General features: G+C 50.0%; 2 protein-coding genes and 1 long non-coding RNA gene across 9 annotated transcripts; 2 read left to right on the forward strand and 1 right to left on the reverse strand.

Annotated features, from left to right (window-relative positions):
- Nucleotides 1–207: 207 nt before the first annotated feature.
- Nucleotides 208–9265, reverse strand: KHNYN (KH and NYN domain containing). 7 transcript variants are annotated; one of them, XM_033188376.1, is made up of 9 exons: nt 8471–8638; nt 7972–8136; nt 7664–7881; nt 6000–7147; nt 5758–5888; nt 5577–5673; nt 2438–2545; nt 2132–2233; nt 213–1588 (listed from the first exon to the last, which is right to left on the reverse strand). In XM_033188376.1, the coding sequence occupies exons 3-9, from the start codon at nt 7862–7864 to the stop codon at nt 1339–1341; spliced, it is 2037 nt and encodes a 678-aa protein (XP_033044267.1). In that variant the 5' UTR covers nt 7865–7881; nt 7972–8136; nt 8471–8638; the 3' UTR covers nt 213–1338. The 7 variants fall into 7 exon arrangements, with proteins under 7 accessions (XP_033044268.1, XP_033044267.1, XP_033044272.1 ...); XM_033188377.1 differs by lacking the exon at nt 7972–8136 and having other exon boundaries at nt 208–1588; nt 8471–8647; XM_033188381.1 differs by lacking the exons at nt 7972–8136; nt 8471–8638 and adding an exon at nt 9160–9265.
- On the forward strand, nt 8736–12225 carry CBLN3 (cerebellin 3 precursor). The gene is made up of 3 exons (XM_033188389.1): nt 8736–9812; nt 10159–10278; nt 10577–12225. Exons 1-3 carry the CDS (start codon nt 9513–9515, stop codon nt 10772–10774), a joined length of 618 nt encoding a protein of 205 aa, XP_033044280.1. The 5' UTR covers nt 8736–9512; the 3' UTR covers nt 10775–12225.
- Nucleotides 12226–13577: 1352 nt separating this feature from the next.
- Nucleotides 13578–14969, forward strand: LOC117069896. The gene is made up of 2 exons (XR_004431709.1): nt 13578–13866; nt 14195–14969. It is a non-coding gene; the product is annotated as an uncharacterized LOC117069896 (long non-coding RNA).
- Nucleotides 14970–17463: the final 2494 nt, after the last annotated feature.

Below are 17463 nucleotides of genomic sequence, written 5' to 3' on the forward strand. Positions count from 1 at the left end.
TCCCTGGCACAAGAGGACTTCAAGCAGACCCAGGGCAATGACCTGTAGGAATCAGGGTGGAGAGAGCATGTTAGTGACAGCAGAGTTGGTCTGGTGGCCAGTCAAGTGCCTTCCAACTCTGGTTCTTTCATTTTCCAGATAATTGGTTCATCTAGAACCAACTGGTTCAACTTCCATTAAGTCCTCCCATCCCCATACACACATACATAAAGCAGAAGTGTGCCTCGCTTTATGCAACATATGTCTTCCATAGAGAAAATGTTAGGGTTGGATCACATTAATATTGTCACTGCAGAGCATGGCTTCATCGATTTGGTGAAAAATCGATGTGTTCATCTCAACACCAGCAAGTGCATCTAACCAGGGATTTGCCAACAAATTTGTTAGTCTGTAAACAAACACTTGAATACAACAGGAGAGCTGCCATTTATAGGAACCCTGAGAGTATTCTGATAATGCAGTCATCCCTAATTTACCTATTGTGTAAATGTGGATTTTGGAGGTTCTCAAAAGGGATGCAGCCATTATAGGGCATGTTATAGTGAGAATGCAGTGTTAAAATCTAGGGTGTGGACCCGGAAGACAAAGGACCCACATCTCTCTGAAAGTGAGGTTTTGGTTAGAGAGCCTGTGCAGCCACAGGCAGACACACCTGAGACTTGGTCCAAGCACCTTTTCTCCAAGAAGCTTTCCTCTATGTTCTCATTTCTCCTCCCAACAGGTATTTTTACCACTGATTTGTAGGCGGAAGTAAAGCCCAAGCAACTCAATCAAGGTCACAAACAGGCATAGCTGAGACCAGAAGCCAAGTCTCCCTCTGCCTTCTTCACTAGCTCACTCCATCCTATCGTGGCCCCATCCACATAACGCTGTGACCCTTCCAGGGCCCACCATCTCCTTCCACACTCCCAGGAGCTCAGCCAGGGAGTATCTTGTCCTCTGGCCATCCACAGCAGCAGCCAGAGAGAGGAACAGCTTAACTTCCTGTCAGTTCCCACCCACCCTGCCCTCCACCCCAGCTCAGCTTGGAGGTGGAGCCAACAGTCTCAGTCTCCAGAACAAATCCTCTCCAGCAGCCCCTACTCCCTACAGAAACCCTGTGCTAAGGCAAAGTTGAGAAGTTAAGGCTGAGCAGAACCTCTTGAGAGCTGGCTGAGGTCCTGACTCGGTAAGATCAGGTCACTTTATGGACCTGTCCCAAAGTGGCTTCCCTGATCCAAAGCATCAACTCAGGGTGCCTCTGGATCAGAGTGTGAGCAGCAGAGGGACTCTCACAGAAAGGGCTGCGCTGGAGGCAGCTGGAGCTGACAGGGCGGCAACCACTCAAGCAGGTGAGGCTCAAAAGTTAAGACTGAGCAGGGCCTCAGACAGTTGGTTAATGTCCCGGCAGTATGGCTCCCGCTGCAGGATGAAGTCCACCTTGTGATCCTGACCCCAAAACACCTCCAGCAGCTGCCGCCGGAGCCGCTCTGTTTCCCGGGTCTTCCGAATGCCACCACTACCTTTTTCCTCTTCTCTCCCATGCTGCTGTTTACCATGTTCTGCAAAGCTCCTGGAAGGATGCTGAGCCTTAGAAGACCCCTGCGTCCTAGGAAGAAACAGACCAAAAAGAGCCGATGAGCATCCTGGGGGGGAAATTAGATCTTAGTGGGCTACCCCTCTCTTAATTATTGTCCTGCGTATTCTTGGCTTTGGGGGAGAAACCCTGAAGTTCCTGAAGCTGACCACTGAGTGGCAGTATCAACCCACTTCTGAAGGGGAGCTGGGCCGTTCTTTTGGAACCAGGGTGAACTCTGCCACTATTATGATCTAGTTCTAGTCCTAAATGAATCGCTTATGTAATGGTCAGTAGAAGGCATGCTGAATACAACTGGCTCTCAGTATAAGCAACCGTTTTCCAAATAACTCCATCAAACATGCTGATTAAGAGAAACAGGAAGCAGGTGTTTCCCTCCCAGCAAGGAGGTTCTATGTCAGGATCCCCTGGGAAGCTTATAAAGGCCAAGGCAACTCAAACCACTGCAAAATTAAGATCACACTTAATTTTGCCCAAACTGAGATCACAATTCCACCCAAGAGAGGGCCAGGGGTGGGGGCTGCCTGCCTGCAAGTAGTCTAGGGGAAGGATTACCTGGCTGGCTTCTTCAGAAATTCATCCAGGGTGGGGCCGTTTCGTCCCAGTGGGTCATCAGGTACCATGAAGAGGTTTCCCACAAAGGTAAAGGGCAGCAGGCTGGATGGCGAAAGATATGTGGTCACAAAGGGGGCCCTGGCCCACCTCCCAGACGACTGAGACCAGTATCACCAGAAGCTGCTGGCTCCATCCTTCAAGAAAACTTCACCTCCTTCCCAGAGTTTTCACCCCATGGCCAGAGCAGAGCTGGCTTTAGAAAAACATCTGCATCTGTGCCAATTCTCAGCAGGAGGGCTCCCTTACCGTTCTCTGATGATTGCCATCCACTTCTCAGACTCCTCCGCCAGGTCCCGGAACTGGTCATTGGAGACAATTATCCCATCTGTCTCTTCAGCCAGCTTCACCATGAACCTGTCTCCAAAACCACAGCAACCGAGAGAGGGTTGAAAAATTACCTACTGGGTACAATGTTCACTATTTGGATCATGGTTACATTAAAAGCCTAGACTTCACCACTATGCATTATATCCATGTAGCAAAACTGTACTGGTATCCCCCAAATCTATAAAAATAAAAGTAAAAACCACAGCAACCATTTGAGACTCTCCAAGGCCCCAACCCCAGAAGTTTTACTGACTCCCATGAGTCACTTCTGATGGTGGAGATCTGGCCCCCTACCTCACTTGACCCAGCTACAGGCAACTGACTAGATACAACTGCCATGGGCTAGAGAGGAAACAAAGATGAATCCAAGGTGGTCTCCCAGTAGTATCCTATCTGCTCACCATAGTCCTTTACCCAACACTTTGTGCCTCATTAGTAAACAGTAAGATCTAGCTCTGACTGTCTTCCACCCTGCCCAACCAATCCCTCGCAAATCCAACATGCCCTTCCTTTGAAAAGCCTTTGTGCTCTGCTCCCTTCCTTCCCAGGCCCACCATTACCACCCTAGTAATTCAAATATTGCAACTGAGATCATGCATCACTTCCTAACAAGGGGGTCCCCGCCTCTGACCACTCACCCACCCTCGAGTCTCCCCTGCCCTGCCACAAGAAAGCATGCTTATCCCCTACACAAAACTCTTCCACACTTGCCCTTTATTTACCAAATAAAGTCTACACGCCCAGGCCTGGCAGCTAAGGCCTTCTACAGGCCAGCTCAAATCACCCTTACAGACTTCTCTCTCCCAATATTCCCTAATCCACTCCCAACTCCAGCTAAAATCAATAATCAGATTACACTCTGCTCTCCACATATGTCTTATGCTGACTTCCATATTTCTCCAACTATTTCCTCTATCTGGAAGGCACTTCCCAAGACTTGCTGAGGAAAAGAATCACCAAGGGAACTTTTTTAAAAAATGCCTGGACTCCACTTCAGTAATTCTGATTCCACAAGACAGGATAGGACTCACGAGGTGGTGGGTGGTGGTCTTTTTAACAGATTTAGAAACCAAGAGATCCAAACCATCCCAGTCTTCTCAACACAAAAACTCACAAATCTCTCCTTTCCCACAAAACTCCAGCCGGAAGGGAGCATTCCTGTAGTGTTTGGTTTATGGTTTCTTTCGGCTATCTAGTCAAGAATCAGATCTTGTTCCCAGTGTTCCCACCTCCTCCTGCAGGCCATGCACCTAGTACTAAGTGAGCAGTCAGTATTTGAAAGATAGTGTGGTATAGGGGGAGCTGGGAGTCAGGATTAGATATGACAGATATCGGGCTCTGAGCTTCTGTCTGGGAAACAAATTCAGGGAATGACATATAAATGTCTATGGTACACTTGACCAGACTTGGTGGCTCATGCCTGTAATCCCAGCACTTTGGGAGGCCGAGGTGGGCGGATCACGAGGTCAAGAAATCAAGACCACCCTGGCCAACATGGTGAAACCCCATCTCTACTAAAATGCTAAAAATTAGCCAGGCATGGTGGCATGCACCTGAAGTCCCAGCTACTCGGGAGGCTGAGGTAGGGGAATCACTTGAACCCAGGAGGTGGAGGTTGCAGTGAGCCGAGATCATGCCACTGCACTCCAGCATGGGGACAGAGCAAGGCTCTGTCTCAAAAAAAAAAAAAAAAGTATATGGTACACTTATGGTATGCAAATGGTATTTTCCAGTTAAGCATATTTTACTATGATCGAATTACAGAGTATGTTGTTCAGCAACATTCGTTCAGTATGCCTGTGCTGTGCACCACTGTGTTTATTCACTGTTATTGGGCAAATTCCCAATTTATATTATGTTATCTGCCAACCAGGTCCCACACAACTGGGCAGACACATGCCTTTAACATTCATTAAAACGAACTCAATCTTCAGTTTCAATTCTGTTTCAATGCAGGTGTGGAAAGAAGGTTCCATATCTTGGGTAATCTGTGAAATCTAGACATAAATAGAGTAACATTGGGAGAAAGTAAACTGCTTTTTTGTAGAATACCATTTACTTGTTAAGGAATAGAAGGTAAGTGTTTGAAAAGACAAAGTATATATCACTATGGTTTGGAAACTAATTTTTAAAAACTCAATAATGCCCTAGAGAATAAAGAACTTGTAAATTTTTTAACTTGGCTTTCTAAAATCTGCTCATTTCTCACACCACCTATGCAGACTATGGTAGAAGTGTGCCTTGTATTTTCATTCAAACCATCTGGCAGCTTTGAGGTCTAATTTCCCTTTGCTAAGATAGGTAACCACTCTGACGCTCTGCCTCCACAACTGTAGATTGGAGATATACCCGCTGCTACACTTGAGTAGGTCTGTGCAAAGTTACGAGGGAACTCCACTGTACTCTTGCCCAGCACCTTGAGCAAGGCAAGCACAAACCTCATCTTTTTCGTATATTCACAAGGAAGGTAAATGAATGGAGAAGGACCCTGAGACAAAGAGGTTAATTCACCAAGAAAAGTTCCACAGTCAAAGTCAATGAGTAGTGCTACATGAGGCTCAAATTCAGATCTTCCAATTCTAAATCCAGTGATCTTTCGATTACACCATGTTTTGTACAGTCCTATTATTCGTGGGTTGTTTCTTCATTTTACTTGTTATTTTGATCTTTACTCTGGTTTTTCCAGAATGTTAGGGAAGTTTCTCTGCAGGTTTGGAAATTCAGGTAATAAGAAGACATCTGTCAGCTATTTATGTAACCAGCTTTCCCACCTTTCCACTAAACCAGTATTTTCTAGACAGTAAGGCACTATATAAATACGAGGTATCATTTCGTTTGATGAATGATGAATAGGCAAACATGGTTGTCTACAGTTCATCTCATCACACCTGCAGGGCAGGTTTACCTACCCGATCATAAGGCACACAGAGGAGTAGCTGGCCCTTACCCACCACCAAGGCTTGGAAACAGTGTAAACCAGCAAGAGCTTTTCTCTCTCCCTCAATCTTCCACACGGCTCCTTGAATATCAAGACTGGGGCCAGGAGAGGAGCAAGTACCTGTCATCATAGGAGGAGATCCTCTTGCCATCCATGACTCGTGAGGGTGTGAGAGAGAGCAGGCTGAGGGAATACAGCTTTTGCAGGAAGTGACTCTCTATTAAAAAAAGAACATAATAGGGTTCTCCTCAAGGTGGAAACAGAGCCCACCCTGGGACACTGAAGACCAGGCCCAACTCACCTCTGACTTTGGAATCCTTACTGAAGCGCCACTGAGGCACAAAGACAGTTATGTCTCGGTGACCACGGTCCCAGAAGTACTGCACAGCAATGGCAATGCCCCGGCTGGAGAAGTAGTGCTGAAGGCCATGCCTGCAGTGGGAGGGGGTTGGCCAGAGGAGGGGCTTGGCACCCTGGCTACAATGCCAGCCCCACAGGACATATCCTCCCTCCCCCAGGCCCTTAGCCCCACCAGATACTCACACCATGGCCACGTTGCTGCCGTCAATGACAATATGGCGGAGGTCTGGCTGGCCAGGCACATTGGCAAGGCACAGTGTGAAAGGATCCTGCAGGGCCTCCTTGAAACGCTGTGTGCCAGTCACCAAGTTGCCCCCTCGGGCACCTCGTTTCCATTGAGGCCCCCGACCCCGTGCCATGCCCTGCTGCTTGTCTCCCCTGTCCCCACCGTCTCCCCGGTCTCCCCAGTCACCCCGGTCTCCACAGTGCCATGGGGGTTCCGGTGCAGGCGGAGGGCTGGGCACCCTTGGAGGAGAGGCATTCCCATTGTGGAGCCGCTGGAGGAGGGAGGCTCCTCGGGACTGAGCTGCCCTGTGACAGGAGCCATGGGCACCAGGAGGCTCACGGTGGACACACAGCCCTCCTCCTCCCTGAGTTACCTCCTCCTTCCCCAGGGCCTTCCCTTTCAGGAGTGCTGACTCCCTTAACCCTCCACCCACTGACTGTGGCCTGAGGGCCACTTCTCTCTCCCAGGCCTCTTCCCCAGGCAACTCCTTCCACCCCAAATCCATCTCCCTGGGACCACCCTGTTTCCCTCCCTCCTTCCCCACAGCATAATTGTCTCCCCTTGCTCCCCTGGAATCTCTGGGTCCCACAAATCCAGTGTCCAGGGACTCCCTGCCGTCACTAGGGGGAGCTCTCTCTTCTTGGCACTGAGCACCCAGCAAGCCTGAGCTCCGCCCCTCCCAAGAAGCCAGAGCTCCTGGCCCCTGCCCACTGGACGCCTCCTGCACCAGACTCAGCAGCTCCTCCTGGACAGCCAGGGGCAACTGCAGCAGAGCCTCTCTGTGGGCATCCCCCGGCGACTGCAGCAGGGCAGAGAAGTCTCTCAGCACTCCAGTACACTGAGAGGCTCCGGAAGATGGTCCTGGCATGAAGTCCCAGTTCAGCCGCTCTGTCAGCTCTTCTACCCGGCTCTGAGCCATGACAAAAGCCTCAGTCAGGCCACTGATCATCAGTGAGCCGGGCGCCCTGGGCACCAGATGGGCTGATGTGCTCCAGGCCAGACAGTCAAGGAAGAAGCCCTGGGCTCCCAGAAAGATGCAGTGCAGTTTGGGTGGGTAGCGGATTTCATCCTGCAGTTCTGGGCTGCAGAGGCCCTTCAGGTACTCCTGGTTGGGAGGAAGGGAAGGTCAGGAAAAGTAAACTGCTGGAATCCTAACTGGCCTGGGTCACCTCTCCTGGCTCCTTGCTCGCTCCTGAGCTCCAGGATGTCTGAAGTATCCACATGATGTTATTCCCATTTTAGAAATAAGGAAACTGAGACTCCCATCACAAAACTGAGCCATCCTGGAACCCCAGCCTAATCCCAAAGGAAGCAATGTGGCCCAGCCTCCCACCCCACAGTGCATTCCTTGGTGGGGCCAACTTGTTCAGCCAGATATCTCTACTCTACCAAAGAGCACAGAATGATTTTTGCGAGCCTGGGCTATCACAGAAGAAATTAAGCTGAAACTGAAAACAAATATAGAGTTGGAAAGTCCCTCAAAACTCAGGGGCACTGAGGTTGCCAGTGAGACAACCAAGAAATCGAGATCCTCCCCAGGCCCCTCCTCTTCCCTGCTCTCCTCCGCCCTGGGGGAAAGCGTCCTTGGTGCCTGGAGGGATGGGGGAGAGAAGGAGTTCACCTTGGCTCTGCTGGCGTTTTCCTTAGGGCCCTCCAGCTGCAGCCAGATGTGGGGGTTGTCCGGACAGTCCTTCGGAAGGACACTCACCCCCACGCTGAAGATGCGCTTCACATGAGGCTGCTGTTCCCGAACCTTGTTCTCAGCCTCCGCAGACACTGCAAACCGGTCTGGGGACGCGGGGCGGGCCTCCCAGGTAGGCATGGCTACTGCCCCCAGCCCTGGAAGGGGAGAAGGCAGCTCAGAGCCTCACTGCACCCTCAATCCAAATCCTGGTTTCTGGGACTACACCAGCTATCAACAGGTCGCACCTAGTTAAGGCTCTGGTAAACAGCCCTAGTAGGTGACAAGCATCTGAGTCCACTGGAGGTAGGGAGGGAGTATGTCATGCAGGCCTTTCCGGAGAGGAAGTCCCGGTAAACAAGGCTGTCTATCGAGAGTGGGCGTCTGGGCTTTGGAAAACGAAGACCACAGTCCTGAGCAAGAAGGGTGGGGGGCTTCAGCTCTCGGCCTGGAGGCCAGAAGGAGTCTCCTGGGGGACTCTGCAGCTTCTTAAAGACGAATCCTCAGCAGGGGTTTGAACTAGGCTGTCCTCTGGGGGCCCTGGTCTGCCATTTCCAAGGTTCAAGCCACTCCCACCCCTCCCCCAGCCGTCCGCTGCCCCTCTCCGTCACGCCACGAGCGCCGCCCAGGGCCCAGGGGCCGGGCCGGGCCCGCCCACCGCGGACTGGGACAGCCACCCTGGGCCAGGCCTACCCGCACCATGGCCCCCGCTCCCCTCTCCCGGGCGCGGGGGAGGGGCGCGCCTACCGCCTCCGCCGCCCGCGCGGGCCTCGGGTCCTCTCAGCGCCCGCCGGGCCCCCGCCTTGCCCGCGCCCCTAGCCTAGGGGACAAGGGCAGGGGGCCCGAATCTGGGCGGTCCTTCCCGGGTTCCTCACCCAACGGGGACCTCTCTTGTCCACATCGCACGCAAACTGTTTCTTGAGTCACTTCCTGGCCTGGGGCGGAGTCAGCCCAGCTCCTCCCGGCTGCGCGCCCTCCTCCCAACCCCGCCGTCTCGTCCAGCGGCCCCGACGGACCCGCTCGGCCTAGTCCCTTCGGCGGCTCCAGGGCTCGCTCTTCGCGCTTCTCCAGTCTGTCTCCCGGCCCTCGGGGTGCTCGCGCATTCTGCGCAGTTATTTCTCGGAAAGTGGAACCATGCGTTCAAAGTTGTTTCCCGCGAATAAAGATGTGGCCAACCAAAGAGGCAGCGTGACTGGCTCCACTGGTGCTCTAGGCCAAGCACTTTCTACCAAAGCAATCGTGGCGCAGGCGAGGGAGGGGGATACCCCGGGTGAAATACCCCTTTCTTCCAACAAATGGAAAGATGCCACGAAGAAGGGCTGTTGATTTGTGGGGGATTTTGAAGAGAGGAGAAATGGGAGGAAGGGGTTGAGGGGCTGCCTCTGGCATATGCACACACGCACACATTCTCTCGCACCCCTCACACACACACATACCGTGTTCTCCATCCTCCCAGGTCCAGCCTTCAGTGCAGTCCCGTCCAGCAGGGCTGCCCTGAAGCTCTGGCTGCAGCCCTCTCGTCCAGCGGGCGGGCGGCTTCATCCCTCCTCTCTCTCCCAAAGCCCAACTGCTGTCACTGCATGCTCTGCCAAGGAGGAGGGAACTGCAGTGACAGCAGGAGTAAGAGTGGGAGGCAGGACAGAGCCGGGACACAGGTATGGAGAGGGGGTGTAGCGAGCCTAGAGAGGGCAGACGATCAGGGTGCTGGTGGTGAGAGTCCAGGGAGAGGAGCGGAAACAGAAGAGGAACAGAAGACAGGGGCACTTGTGGGTTGCAGAGCCCCTCAGCCATGTTGGGAGCCAAGCCACACTGGCTACCAGGTCCCCTACACCGTCCTGGGCTTCCCTTGGCTCTGATGCTTCTGGCCCTGGGGGCCGGGTGGGCCCAGGAGGGGTCAGAGCCCGTCTTGCTGGAGGGGGAGTGCCTTGTGGTCTGTGAGCCTGGGCGAGCTGCCGCAGGGGGCCCCGGAGGAGCAGCCCTGGGAGAGGCGCCCCCTGGGCGAGTGGCATTTGCTGCGGTCCGAAGCCACCACCATGAGCCAGCAGGGGAAACCGGCAATGGCACCAGTGGGGCCATCTACTTCGACCAGGTAATCCCCCTACCCCTGTCCATGGGACCTGGAAGGACCCTGCAAGGACCTGGAAGCAACTGTCCAAGCCCACTTTGCTGTCCCTGAGGCTTTAAGAAAACAGCTTCCTACATCTTTGCCTAATCTGGCCTGTTGCCGCTTCACCCCACCGATGGTTTCCCCTCCCTGCACCCATACGCAGCCCCTCCTTGCCCCTTCTCACCATTTCTTTTGAATCTGTTCATGCCTATTAACTCCTACTTGCCACTCCTTCTATTCATTACTCACTGCCCCTGCCCAGTCCCCATGGTACCCCTGAGCCATGGGCATTTCCTGAGCCCTACTCAGCAGGCTCTGCTTCCCCCAGGTCCTGGTGAACGAGGGCGGTGGCTTTGACCGGGCCTCCGGCTCCTTCGTAGCCCCTGTCCGGGGTGTCTACAGCTTCCGGTTCCATGTGGTGAAGGTGTACAACCGCCAAACTGTCCAGGTGACCTCAGCACTGGCCCCCATCCCTGGCTCAGGAGGGGAGGGAGGGGGAAGAAGTGGAGCCCAGCTGACCTCCAGGTGGACCCTCCATGGACATGTGTCCTAGAGGCCAGGACCAGGGGAGGAATGGGCCTGCCTTGCATTGAATGTGGAGGATGTGCAGAGTCCAATGCTGGCCACCCCTCAGCCCCCCCGGGAGAGCCCATTAAGACCCAGCTTCCCAAGAGGAAGCCCCTGGGAAAGTGGGGGTCCTGAGCTAAGGACTGGGGAATGGAGGCTAACTGGGCTCCCCTCCCCAGGTGAGCCTGATGCTGAACACGTGGCCTGTCATCTCAGCCTTTGCCAATGACCCTGATGTGACCCGGGAGGCAGCCACCAGCTCTGTGCTACTGCCCTTGGACCCCGGGGACCGAGTGTCTCTGCGCCTGCGTCGGGGGAATCTACTGGGTGGCTGGAAATACTCAAGTTTCTCTGGCTTCCTCATTTTCCCTCTCTGAGGACCCAAGCCTTTCAAGCACAAGAATCCAGCCCCTGACAACTTTCTTCTGCCCTCTCTTGCCCCAGAAACAGCAGAGGCAGGAGAGAGACCCCCCTCTCGCTGCCTAGATCCCACCTCCTTGCATGGGACCCTGTGCCAAACACCCAAGTTTAAGAGAAGAGTAGAGCTGTGGCATCTCCAGACCTGGTCTTTCCACCTACCCACCACCAGTTCCCCTCCCAGCCACCTGCTGCATCTGTTCCTGCCTGCAGCCCTAGAATCAGGGCAAGGTTTGGCAAGAAGGAAGATCTGCACTACTTTGCAGCCTCTGCTCCTCCTGTTCCCCCACCCCAGCTTCCTGCTCAATGCTGTTCAGGAACAGGTGGCACAGGTGAGCCTCACAGGCCCCTACAGGAGCCCAGATGGACAAGCCTCAGCATACCCTGCAGGCTTCTTCCTGTGAGGAATGCCAGCATCAGAGATCTCAGCCAGCACCGTCAGAAGCTGAACCAGCACCGTATGGGCTAGGGTGGGAAGCTCAGCCACAGGCAGAAGTGTGGGAAGAGCCTGGAGTCTGTAGCTGGTGAGGAAGGAAGGAGGGTGTATTGTCTAGTCTGAACATGGTACACATTCTGCATGTATAGCAGAGCAGCCAGCAGGCAGCAATCCTGGCTGTCCTTCTATGCCAGATCCCAGATAGACTCTGGCCCTTACCTCCCCACCTGAGACTAGGGTGAGTGTGTTTGCTCTGGCTGAGAGCAGAGCTGAGAGCAGGTATACAGAGCTGGAGGTGGACCATGGAAAACATCGATAACCATGCATCCTCTTGCTTGGCCACCTCCTGAAACTGCTCCATCTTTGAAGTTTGAACGTCAGTCCCTCCACACTCTGACTGCTGCTTCCTTCCTCCCAGCTCTCTCACTGAGTTGTCTTCACTGTACCTGTTCCAGCCTATCTACACCATCTCTCTTTCTCCGGATCTGTGCTGTCTTATTCTCCTCCTTAGGCCTCCTATTACCTGGGATTCCATGATTCATTCCTTCAGACCCTCTCCTGCCAGTATGCTAAACCCTCCCTCTCTCTTTCTTATCCTGCTGTCCCATTGGCCCAGCCTGGATAAATCTATCAATAAAACAACTAGAGAATGGTGGTCAGTGAGACACTATAGGATCACTAAAGAGAAGATGCCTCTGGAGTTTGGATCGGGTGTTACAGGTACAAGTAGGTATGTTGCAGAGGAAAATAAATATTAAACTGTATACTAAAGTTACATTTTAAAAGTTGAATAATGTTTGAGTTAAGGAAATACCAAGGTGAATTTGTGGTTTTAAAAAGAAATAACTTTTTGAACTGTCACTAATACTAAAAACGACATTAGGAACAATCTGATATCCATTCTTAGAAACTGGATCTTTGCTTCAAATATTAGTCACCATTAAAAAAAAAATACCAAAAAAACCTCAGGTTCCTTGAAGAATAGCTGCACACCTTAAGTAACTCCAGGCCCAGAAAATGTTGTTGATGACAGAAAGCAAAGATACTTTTTAAATGTATAAAGTAAAGCTGAAAAGGCAAAGGAATCAATTTAAAGAGGCTCCCACTTAACATGCTTTGACAATTTGATTATCAAAAGGAAAATAATATAGCTAATTGGAACAAGGTGAATTTTTTAAAATCCATGCATCTATAATGATATTCAAAAAGAAAGAAGTCACTATAAAGTGTGCCAAAAGGTAGTTAATATACTGAGTGAAAAAGAGTGAACATAATAGGCTATTTTTAGTGAGTCGCGATAAGTAGAACATAAATATAGTAGACATTTTGCCTATTTGCAAGGTACGTTTGTTTTTCTTTATCTGTGTAAGTAGGGAGGGGTGAGTACAGAGAACTGTGAGTAATTCCAGGAAGATCTGGCACTGTGCCAAGAATGAAAGATACTAATGGAACTATTTGGGCATATTTTGCAACTAAGAAGAAAAACAGTCCAATGGTGTGTTATAAGACAATGGATTAGTCAAATGTCCAAGACAACTGTTCACTGCTCAGGCTTGACTGTTCATCTCCCGGAAAATGGATCCTCTGTATTACCCCACTCATTATAATGAGATATTAATTAGGCAAAATGATTAAGAGTAGGTTTGGCTGTAACAGTAAAACCCAAAATAAGAATAGCTTAAACAAAATAGGAAATCATTTCTGTCTCACATAGAAGAATCTGTAAATAAAAGTCCAGGGATGGATGGCAGCCTTAGGATCATTTGAAAGCCCAGTCTCCTGTCTTGCTGTTGTACCATCCTTAGCTTGCCACCTCATGACCCAAGACGGCTCCCTGAGCTCCAGCCATTACATCAGCCTAACAGGAAGGAGGAAGGAAGAAACAGCACATCTCTTTCCTTGAAAGAAGCTTTCTGAAAGGTGCACCAATATGTCTGATTGTGTCTCAGTAGAATTTAGTCACCTGGGCTCACCAAGCCAGGGAGAGAGGCTAGGAGCTATAGGGTTTATTCCAGGCAGCCATGTCCAGCTAGAAGTTGGGAGTTTTATAATAAAGAAGAAGGGGAGATTAGCTATCGGGGAAGACAACTAGAAGTTGTTCTTTGTTGTTGTTTTTTGAGACAGAGTCACGCTCTGTCGACCAGGCCGGAGTGCAGTGGCACAATTTCAGCTCACTGCAACCTCCGCCTCCTGGGTTCAAGCAATTCTCATGCCTTAGCCTCATGAGTAGCTGGGATTACAGTTGTGCGCCACCAGGCCCAGCTAATTTTTTGTATTGTCAGTAAAGATGGGGTTTTGCCATGTTGTCCAGGCTGGTCTCAAACTCCTGGCCTCACGTGATCCAATTACAGGTGTGAGCTACCACATCTGGCCACAAAGTACTACCAACTTGGTGGCTTAAAGCAACTATTTATTACCCTGGCTTCTCTGCTCAGGGTTTCACAAGGTCAAAAGCAAAGTATAAGCAGGGTGGCCTTCCTTACTGGAGGGGAGGAATTCACTTCTAAACTCATTTAAAGTTCAGTTCCTTATGGTTGTAGGACTTAGGTCCTGGCCCCCTCCATTCTCAAGCCAACAATGGCAAGCCAAGTGCTTCTCACACTTTGAATCTCTCAGGTCAGGCCTACCTTTCTTTCTTTTTTTTTTTTTTTTTTTTTTTGAGACGGAGTCTTGCTCTGCCACCCAGGCTGGAGTGCAGTGGCCGGATCTCAGCTCACTGCAAGCTCCGCCTCCCGGGTTTACGCCATTCTCCTGCCTCAGCCTCCCCAGTAGCTGGGACTACAGGCGCCCGCCTCGTCGCCCGGCTAGTTTTTTGTATTTTTAAGTAGAGACAGGGTTTCACCGTATTAGCCAGGATGGTCTCGATCTCCTGACCTCGTGATCCGCCCGTCTCGGCCTCCCAAAGTGCTGGGATTACAGGCTTGAGCCACCGCGCCCGGCCCAGGCCTACCTTTCTACCATCTCTCTCTGACTTCAGTGGACAAAGTTCTCTAAGTTAAAGGACTCATGTGATTAGATTGGGCCCACCCAGATAAGCCAGGATAATCTCCCTATTTTGAGGTCCACAACCTGAATTGCATATTTGAAGTTTGTTTTGCCATGTAACATAACATATTCATAGGTTCCAGGGATTAAGGTATGGACATCTTCGGGACATCTGCATATCAGAGTCACTAAACTTAAAGATGGCATCATGTAGAGAAAAGGCATCCAGCTACAATACCGCTGCATGGAAAACATATGGGCTTGAAAATTTCCCGTGATATATACAAGATAAATATCAGTTCAGATTTTAATCATTTTAGAAAGTGAACCAATTCCCAGGTCCCAACCAAAAATTCATTGATTAATAATCCAAAACTTGATCTACATTGAGATATATTTTTATTTTAGATATCTAAATTCAAAAATTGGCCTGAGCTGAGATAATGTCTCTCAGGTCTACAGCCCATTTTTATAGTGGATTTAAGCATAGATATCATAAACTTTATAATCCTTATAATGGTGTGTGTCCTTTATCAAAATGAAGCTTTTAGAGAAACTGATGTTAGTGATTCAATTGAAATATGTAGGAGGATTTGATTGTTTTTAATCAATGTTTAAATAATTTTACTTGTTAAATGTAGAGATTTTGATTTGCTGGTTATAGAAATTGTGTTCAAATATTTAGACCATTTTTCCTCCAGTAGGTTTGTGAATAGATTAAACAATAAATAAAGCACAGGTGATGGTGAGTGATCCTCTTCAGGTACCAAAAGCTCCTCAGACTTTAAGGATCCTAACAGCAGACTCCAACTGTTCACCTTCCATATGTCCATGGCCTGGCAGCTGATTCCTACAGAGAAGTCCCACTGAGGAAGGATTCAATGTGGATCTAAATCTGTGGCCTCCAGCCACATCTGGTTCTCAATCCTGTAATCCTCAGTCCTCTGACTCTTTACTGGTTTCCTTTGCCCGCTGTCCCTCATCTTCCCCAGAATCCACTGCCAGCTTCTGTTCACTCCTTAAGCCTTTTGTCCCACCGGTTCTGCTCCTATGGCCCATGGTCAGTGGCAGACAGCCTCACTTTCCACCTCACTGAGCACACAGAAACTCCAAGCAGGACCCTGACCACCACCACACTTATAAACTCACCTTCCTCCGCATCTCTGCTTCCTCCTGTCTGTCTTGATGGGAGACGAGTTCTTCCTCCTGTCAAGGCTGCTATCCTTATCCACCAGTCTTGGATCCAGTTTCCTGCAGACATCCTGCCATCTATCACTCTCCTTTCTACTCACTCCTTCCCTTCAGCAGCTTTAAAGTTTAAGAGCTCAAGTCTCTTAAATCTAAAAGAGAAGATAGGCATGGAGTAGTTGTAGATATAGATATAGCTATCCTCAGCTCTATCTATTCCTGCAGGTAGTTAGCATCAGTTCATCTCCTGTTTAAAGCAAAATATCATAGTACAAATGCCTACACTCTCCATTACACCTCGTAATCACCAGTGAACTGTGGCCTCCACTGCTCCACCTGAACTGCCCTCAGCCATGGCTCATAACTTCCGTGTTACTGAAGCTGGTGAACACTTCCTAGTCCTCCTGTCACTCAGACTCTCCCTAACTTGACCCTGCTGACTATGCCCTCCTTCTAAAAGCACTCTCTGCCCTGACTTCCCTGACTGTCCGCTCCCTGGTTTTCCTCCACCTCTCTTCCTGTGCCCTGCGACTCTTAAGTGTTGATTTTCGTCAAGTTTCTGCCCTAGCATTCTTTGGTCCTAAGACACTCTCAAAGGCACAAATGACCATCCATATGCTGACAATGTTGTCTCTATCCAGGATCGCCCTTTCTAAAACTCAGACTCATACATTGAATATTCCACTTTCAAGTCTACATACTGAAACCTGAAATTATAGTCTTTCCTCCCTAAATCTGTTCTCTTGCCCTTGTTTTCTATATCTGTAAATGGAACTTCCCTGTTGCCCAAACCAAAAATGGCCATTATCCTTAATTCTTCCCTTTCCCATAACCCTCATATCTAGTCATTCACATCCATCGGTTCCATTCATTTCTTTCCATCTGCCCTGGCTCAAACTAACAATCTTTTAGCTAGATTTCTATGAAAGCCTCTTAACTGGTCCTGTGGTCTCTGGTTTTTCCCTTCAATTCTCCAGACTGCGGTTGCCTTAGTGATCTGTGTAAATAAACTTCACTGTCTAAGGCCCTTTGGGGGCTCCAGGTGGGCCTCAGAATGAAATCCATATTTCTTACCATGGTTTTCGAGATCCCTCACAATTCATCTCCCAGAATCTCCACTACTTCATTTTTCACCATCTACAAGAATGTACAGACCTAAGAAATAGTGCCACTTATTAGCTGAGGGGAAACGGCCCTCTTTGGAAAAAGAGAGTACAGCATTTCAGTCAAAACTTATCAGGACCAAGAGAATAGTTCTTGGACTCAACGGAGGTAAATCCGTTTTAGTTTATGAATCATCTTACTGAGGACCAAACTTTAATGGAGGCATCTTAGCGGACACTATGTAGTGCATTAATAACAGATGGAGAGACCATAAATTAAGCGAAGGGAGACTAATTCTAACAACAAAATGAATGTACTTGTGTCCGAGGCAGTAGTATAGTGGTTAAGATGGTGAGCACAGAGGCCGGGCACGGTGGCTCATGCCTGTAATCTCAGCACTTTGGGAGACCGAGGCAGGTGGATCACCTGAGGTCAGGAGTTCGAGACCAGCCTGGCCAACGTGGTGAAACCCCGTCTCTACTAAAAGTACAAAAATTAGCCGGGCATGGTGGCAGGCACCTGTAATCCCAGCTACTTGGGAGGCTGAGGCATGAGAATCGCTTGAACCCGGGAGGCGGAGGTTGCAGTGAGCCGAGATCGCACCATTGCACTCCAGCCTGGGCAACATGAGCAAAACTCTGTTGCAAAAAAAAAAAAGAAAGAAAGAAAAAGATGGTCAGCACAGAGGTCAGTGCTCAAATCCAGCCTCTCAGTGGCTGTACATGACTTTCAGTGAGTTACTTCACCTCTCCGCGCCTCATTTTCTTCATCTATAAAATGGAGATATTAATTGTACACACCCCAGAGGGTTGGAAAGCATTTAGAACGGTACCCAACACAAAGCAAGTACTCAGTATATGTAAGTTACTGTTACCAGACGACGTAGTAAACAAGTTAAAACTTGGGCCTGTCCCAGGGATTCTTGGACAATCTTTT

The sequence above is a fragment of the Trachypithecus francoisi genome, unplaced genomic scaffold (genome assembly GCF_009764315.1).
Source record: "Trachypithecus francoisi isolate TF-2019V2 unplaced genomic scaffold, Tfra_2.0 Lachesis_group3, whole genome shotgun sequence".
Classification (NCBI taxonomy): Eukaryota; Metazoa; Chordata; class Mammalia; order Primates; family Cercopithecidae; genus Trachypithecus; species Trachypithecus francoisi.

Coding starts and splice junctions, on each gene's coding strand:
- CBLN3 (XM_033188389.1), top strand. CDS start 9,513: ATGTTGGGAGCCAAGCCACACTGGCTACCAGGTCCCCTACACCGTCCT. Junction 9,813..10,158: donor GGGCCATCTACTTCGACCAG/GTAATCCCCCTA, acceptor TGCTTCCCCCAG/GTCCTGGTGAACGAGGGCGG. Junction 10,279..10,576: donor ACAACCGCCAAACTGTCCAG/GTGACCTCAGCA, acceptor TCCCCTCCCCAG/GTGAGCCTGATGCTGAACAC.
- KHNYN (XM_033188381.1), bottom strand. CDS start 9,265: ATGAAGCCGCCCGCCCGCTGGACGAGAGGGCTGCAGCCAGAGCTTCAG. Junction 7,148..7,663: donor AAAACGCCAGCAGAGCCAAG/GTGAACTCCTTC, acceptor CCTCCCAACCAG/GAGTACCTGAAGGGCCTCTG. Junction 2,546..5,576: donor ATCTCCTCCTATGATGACAG/GTACTTGCTCCT, acceptor TTTTGGAGACAG/GTTCATGGTGAAGCTGGCTG.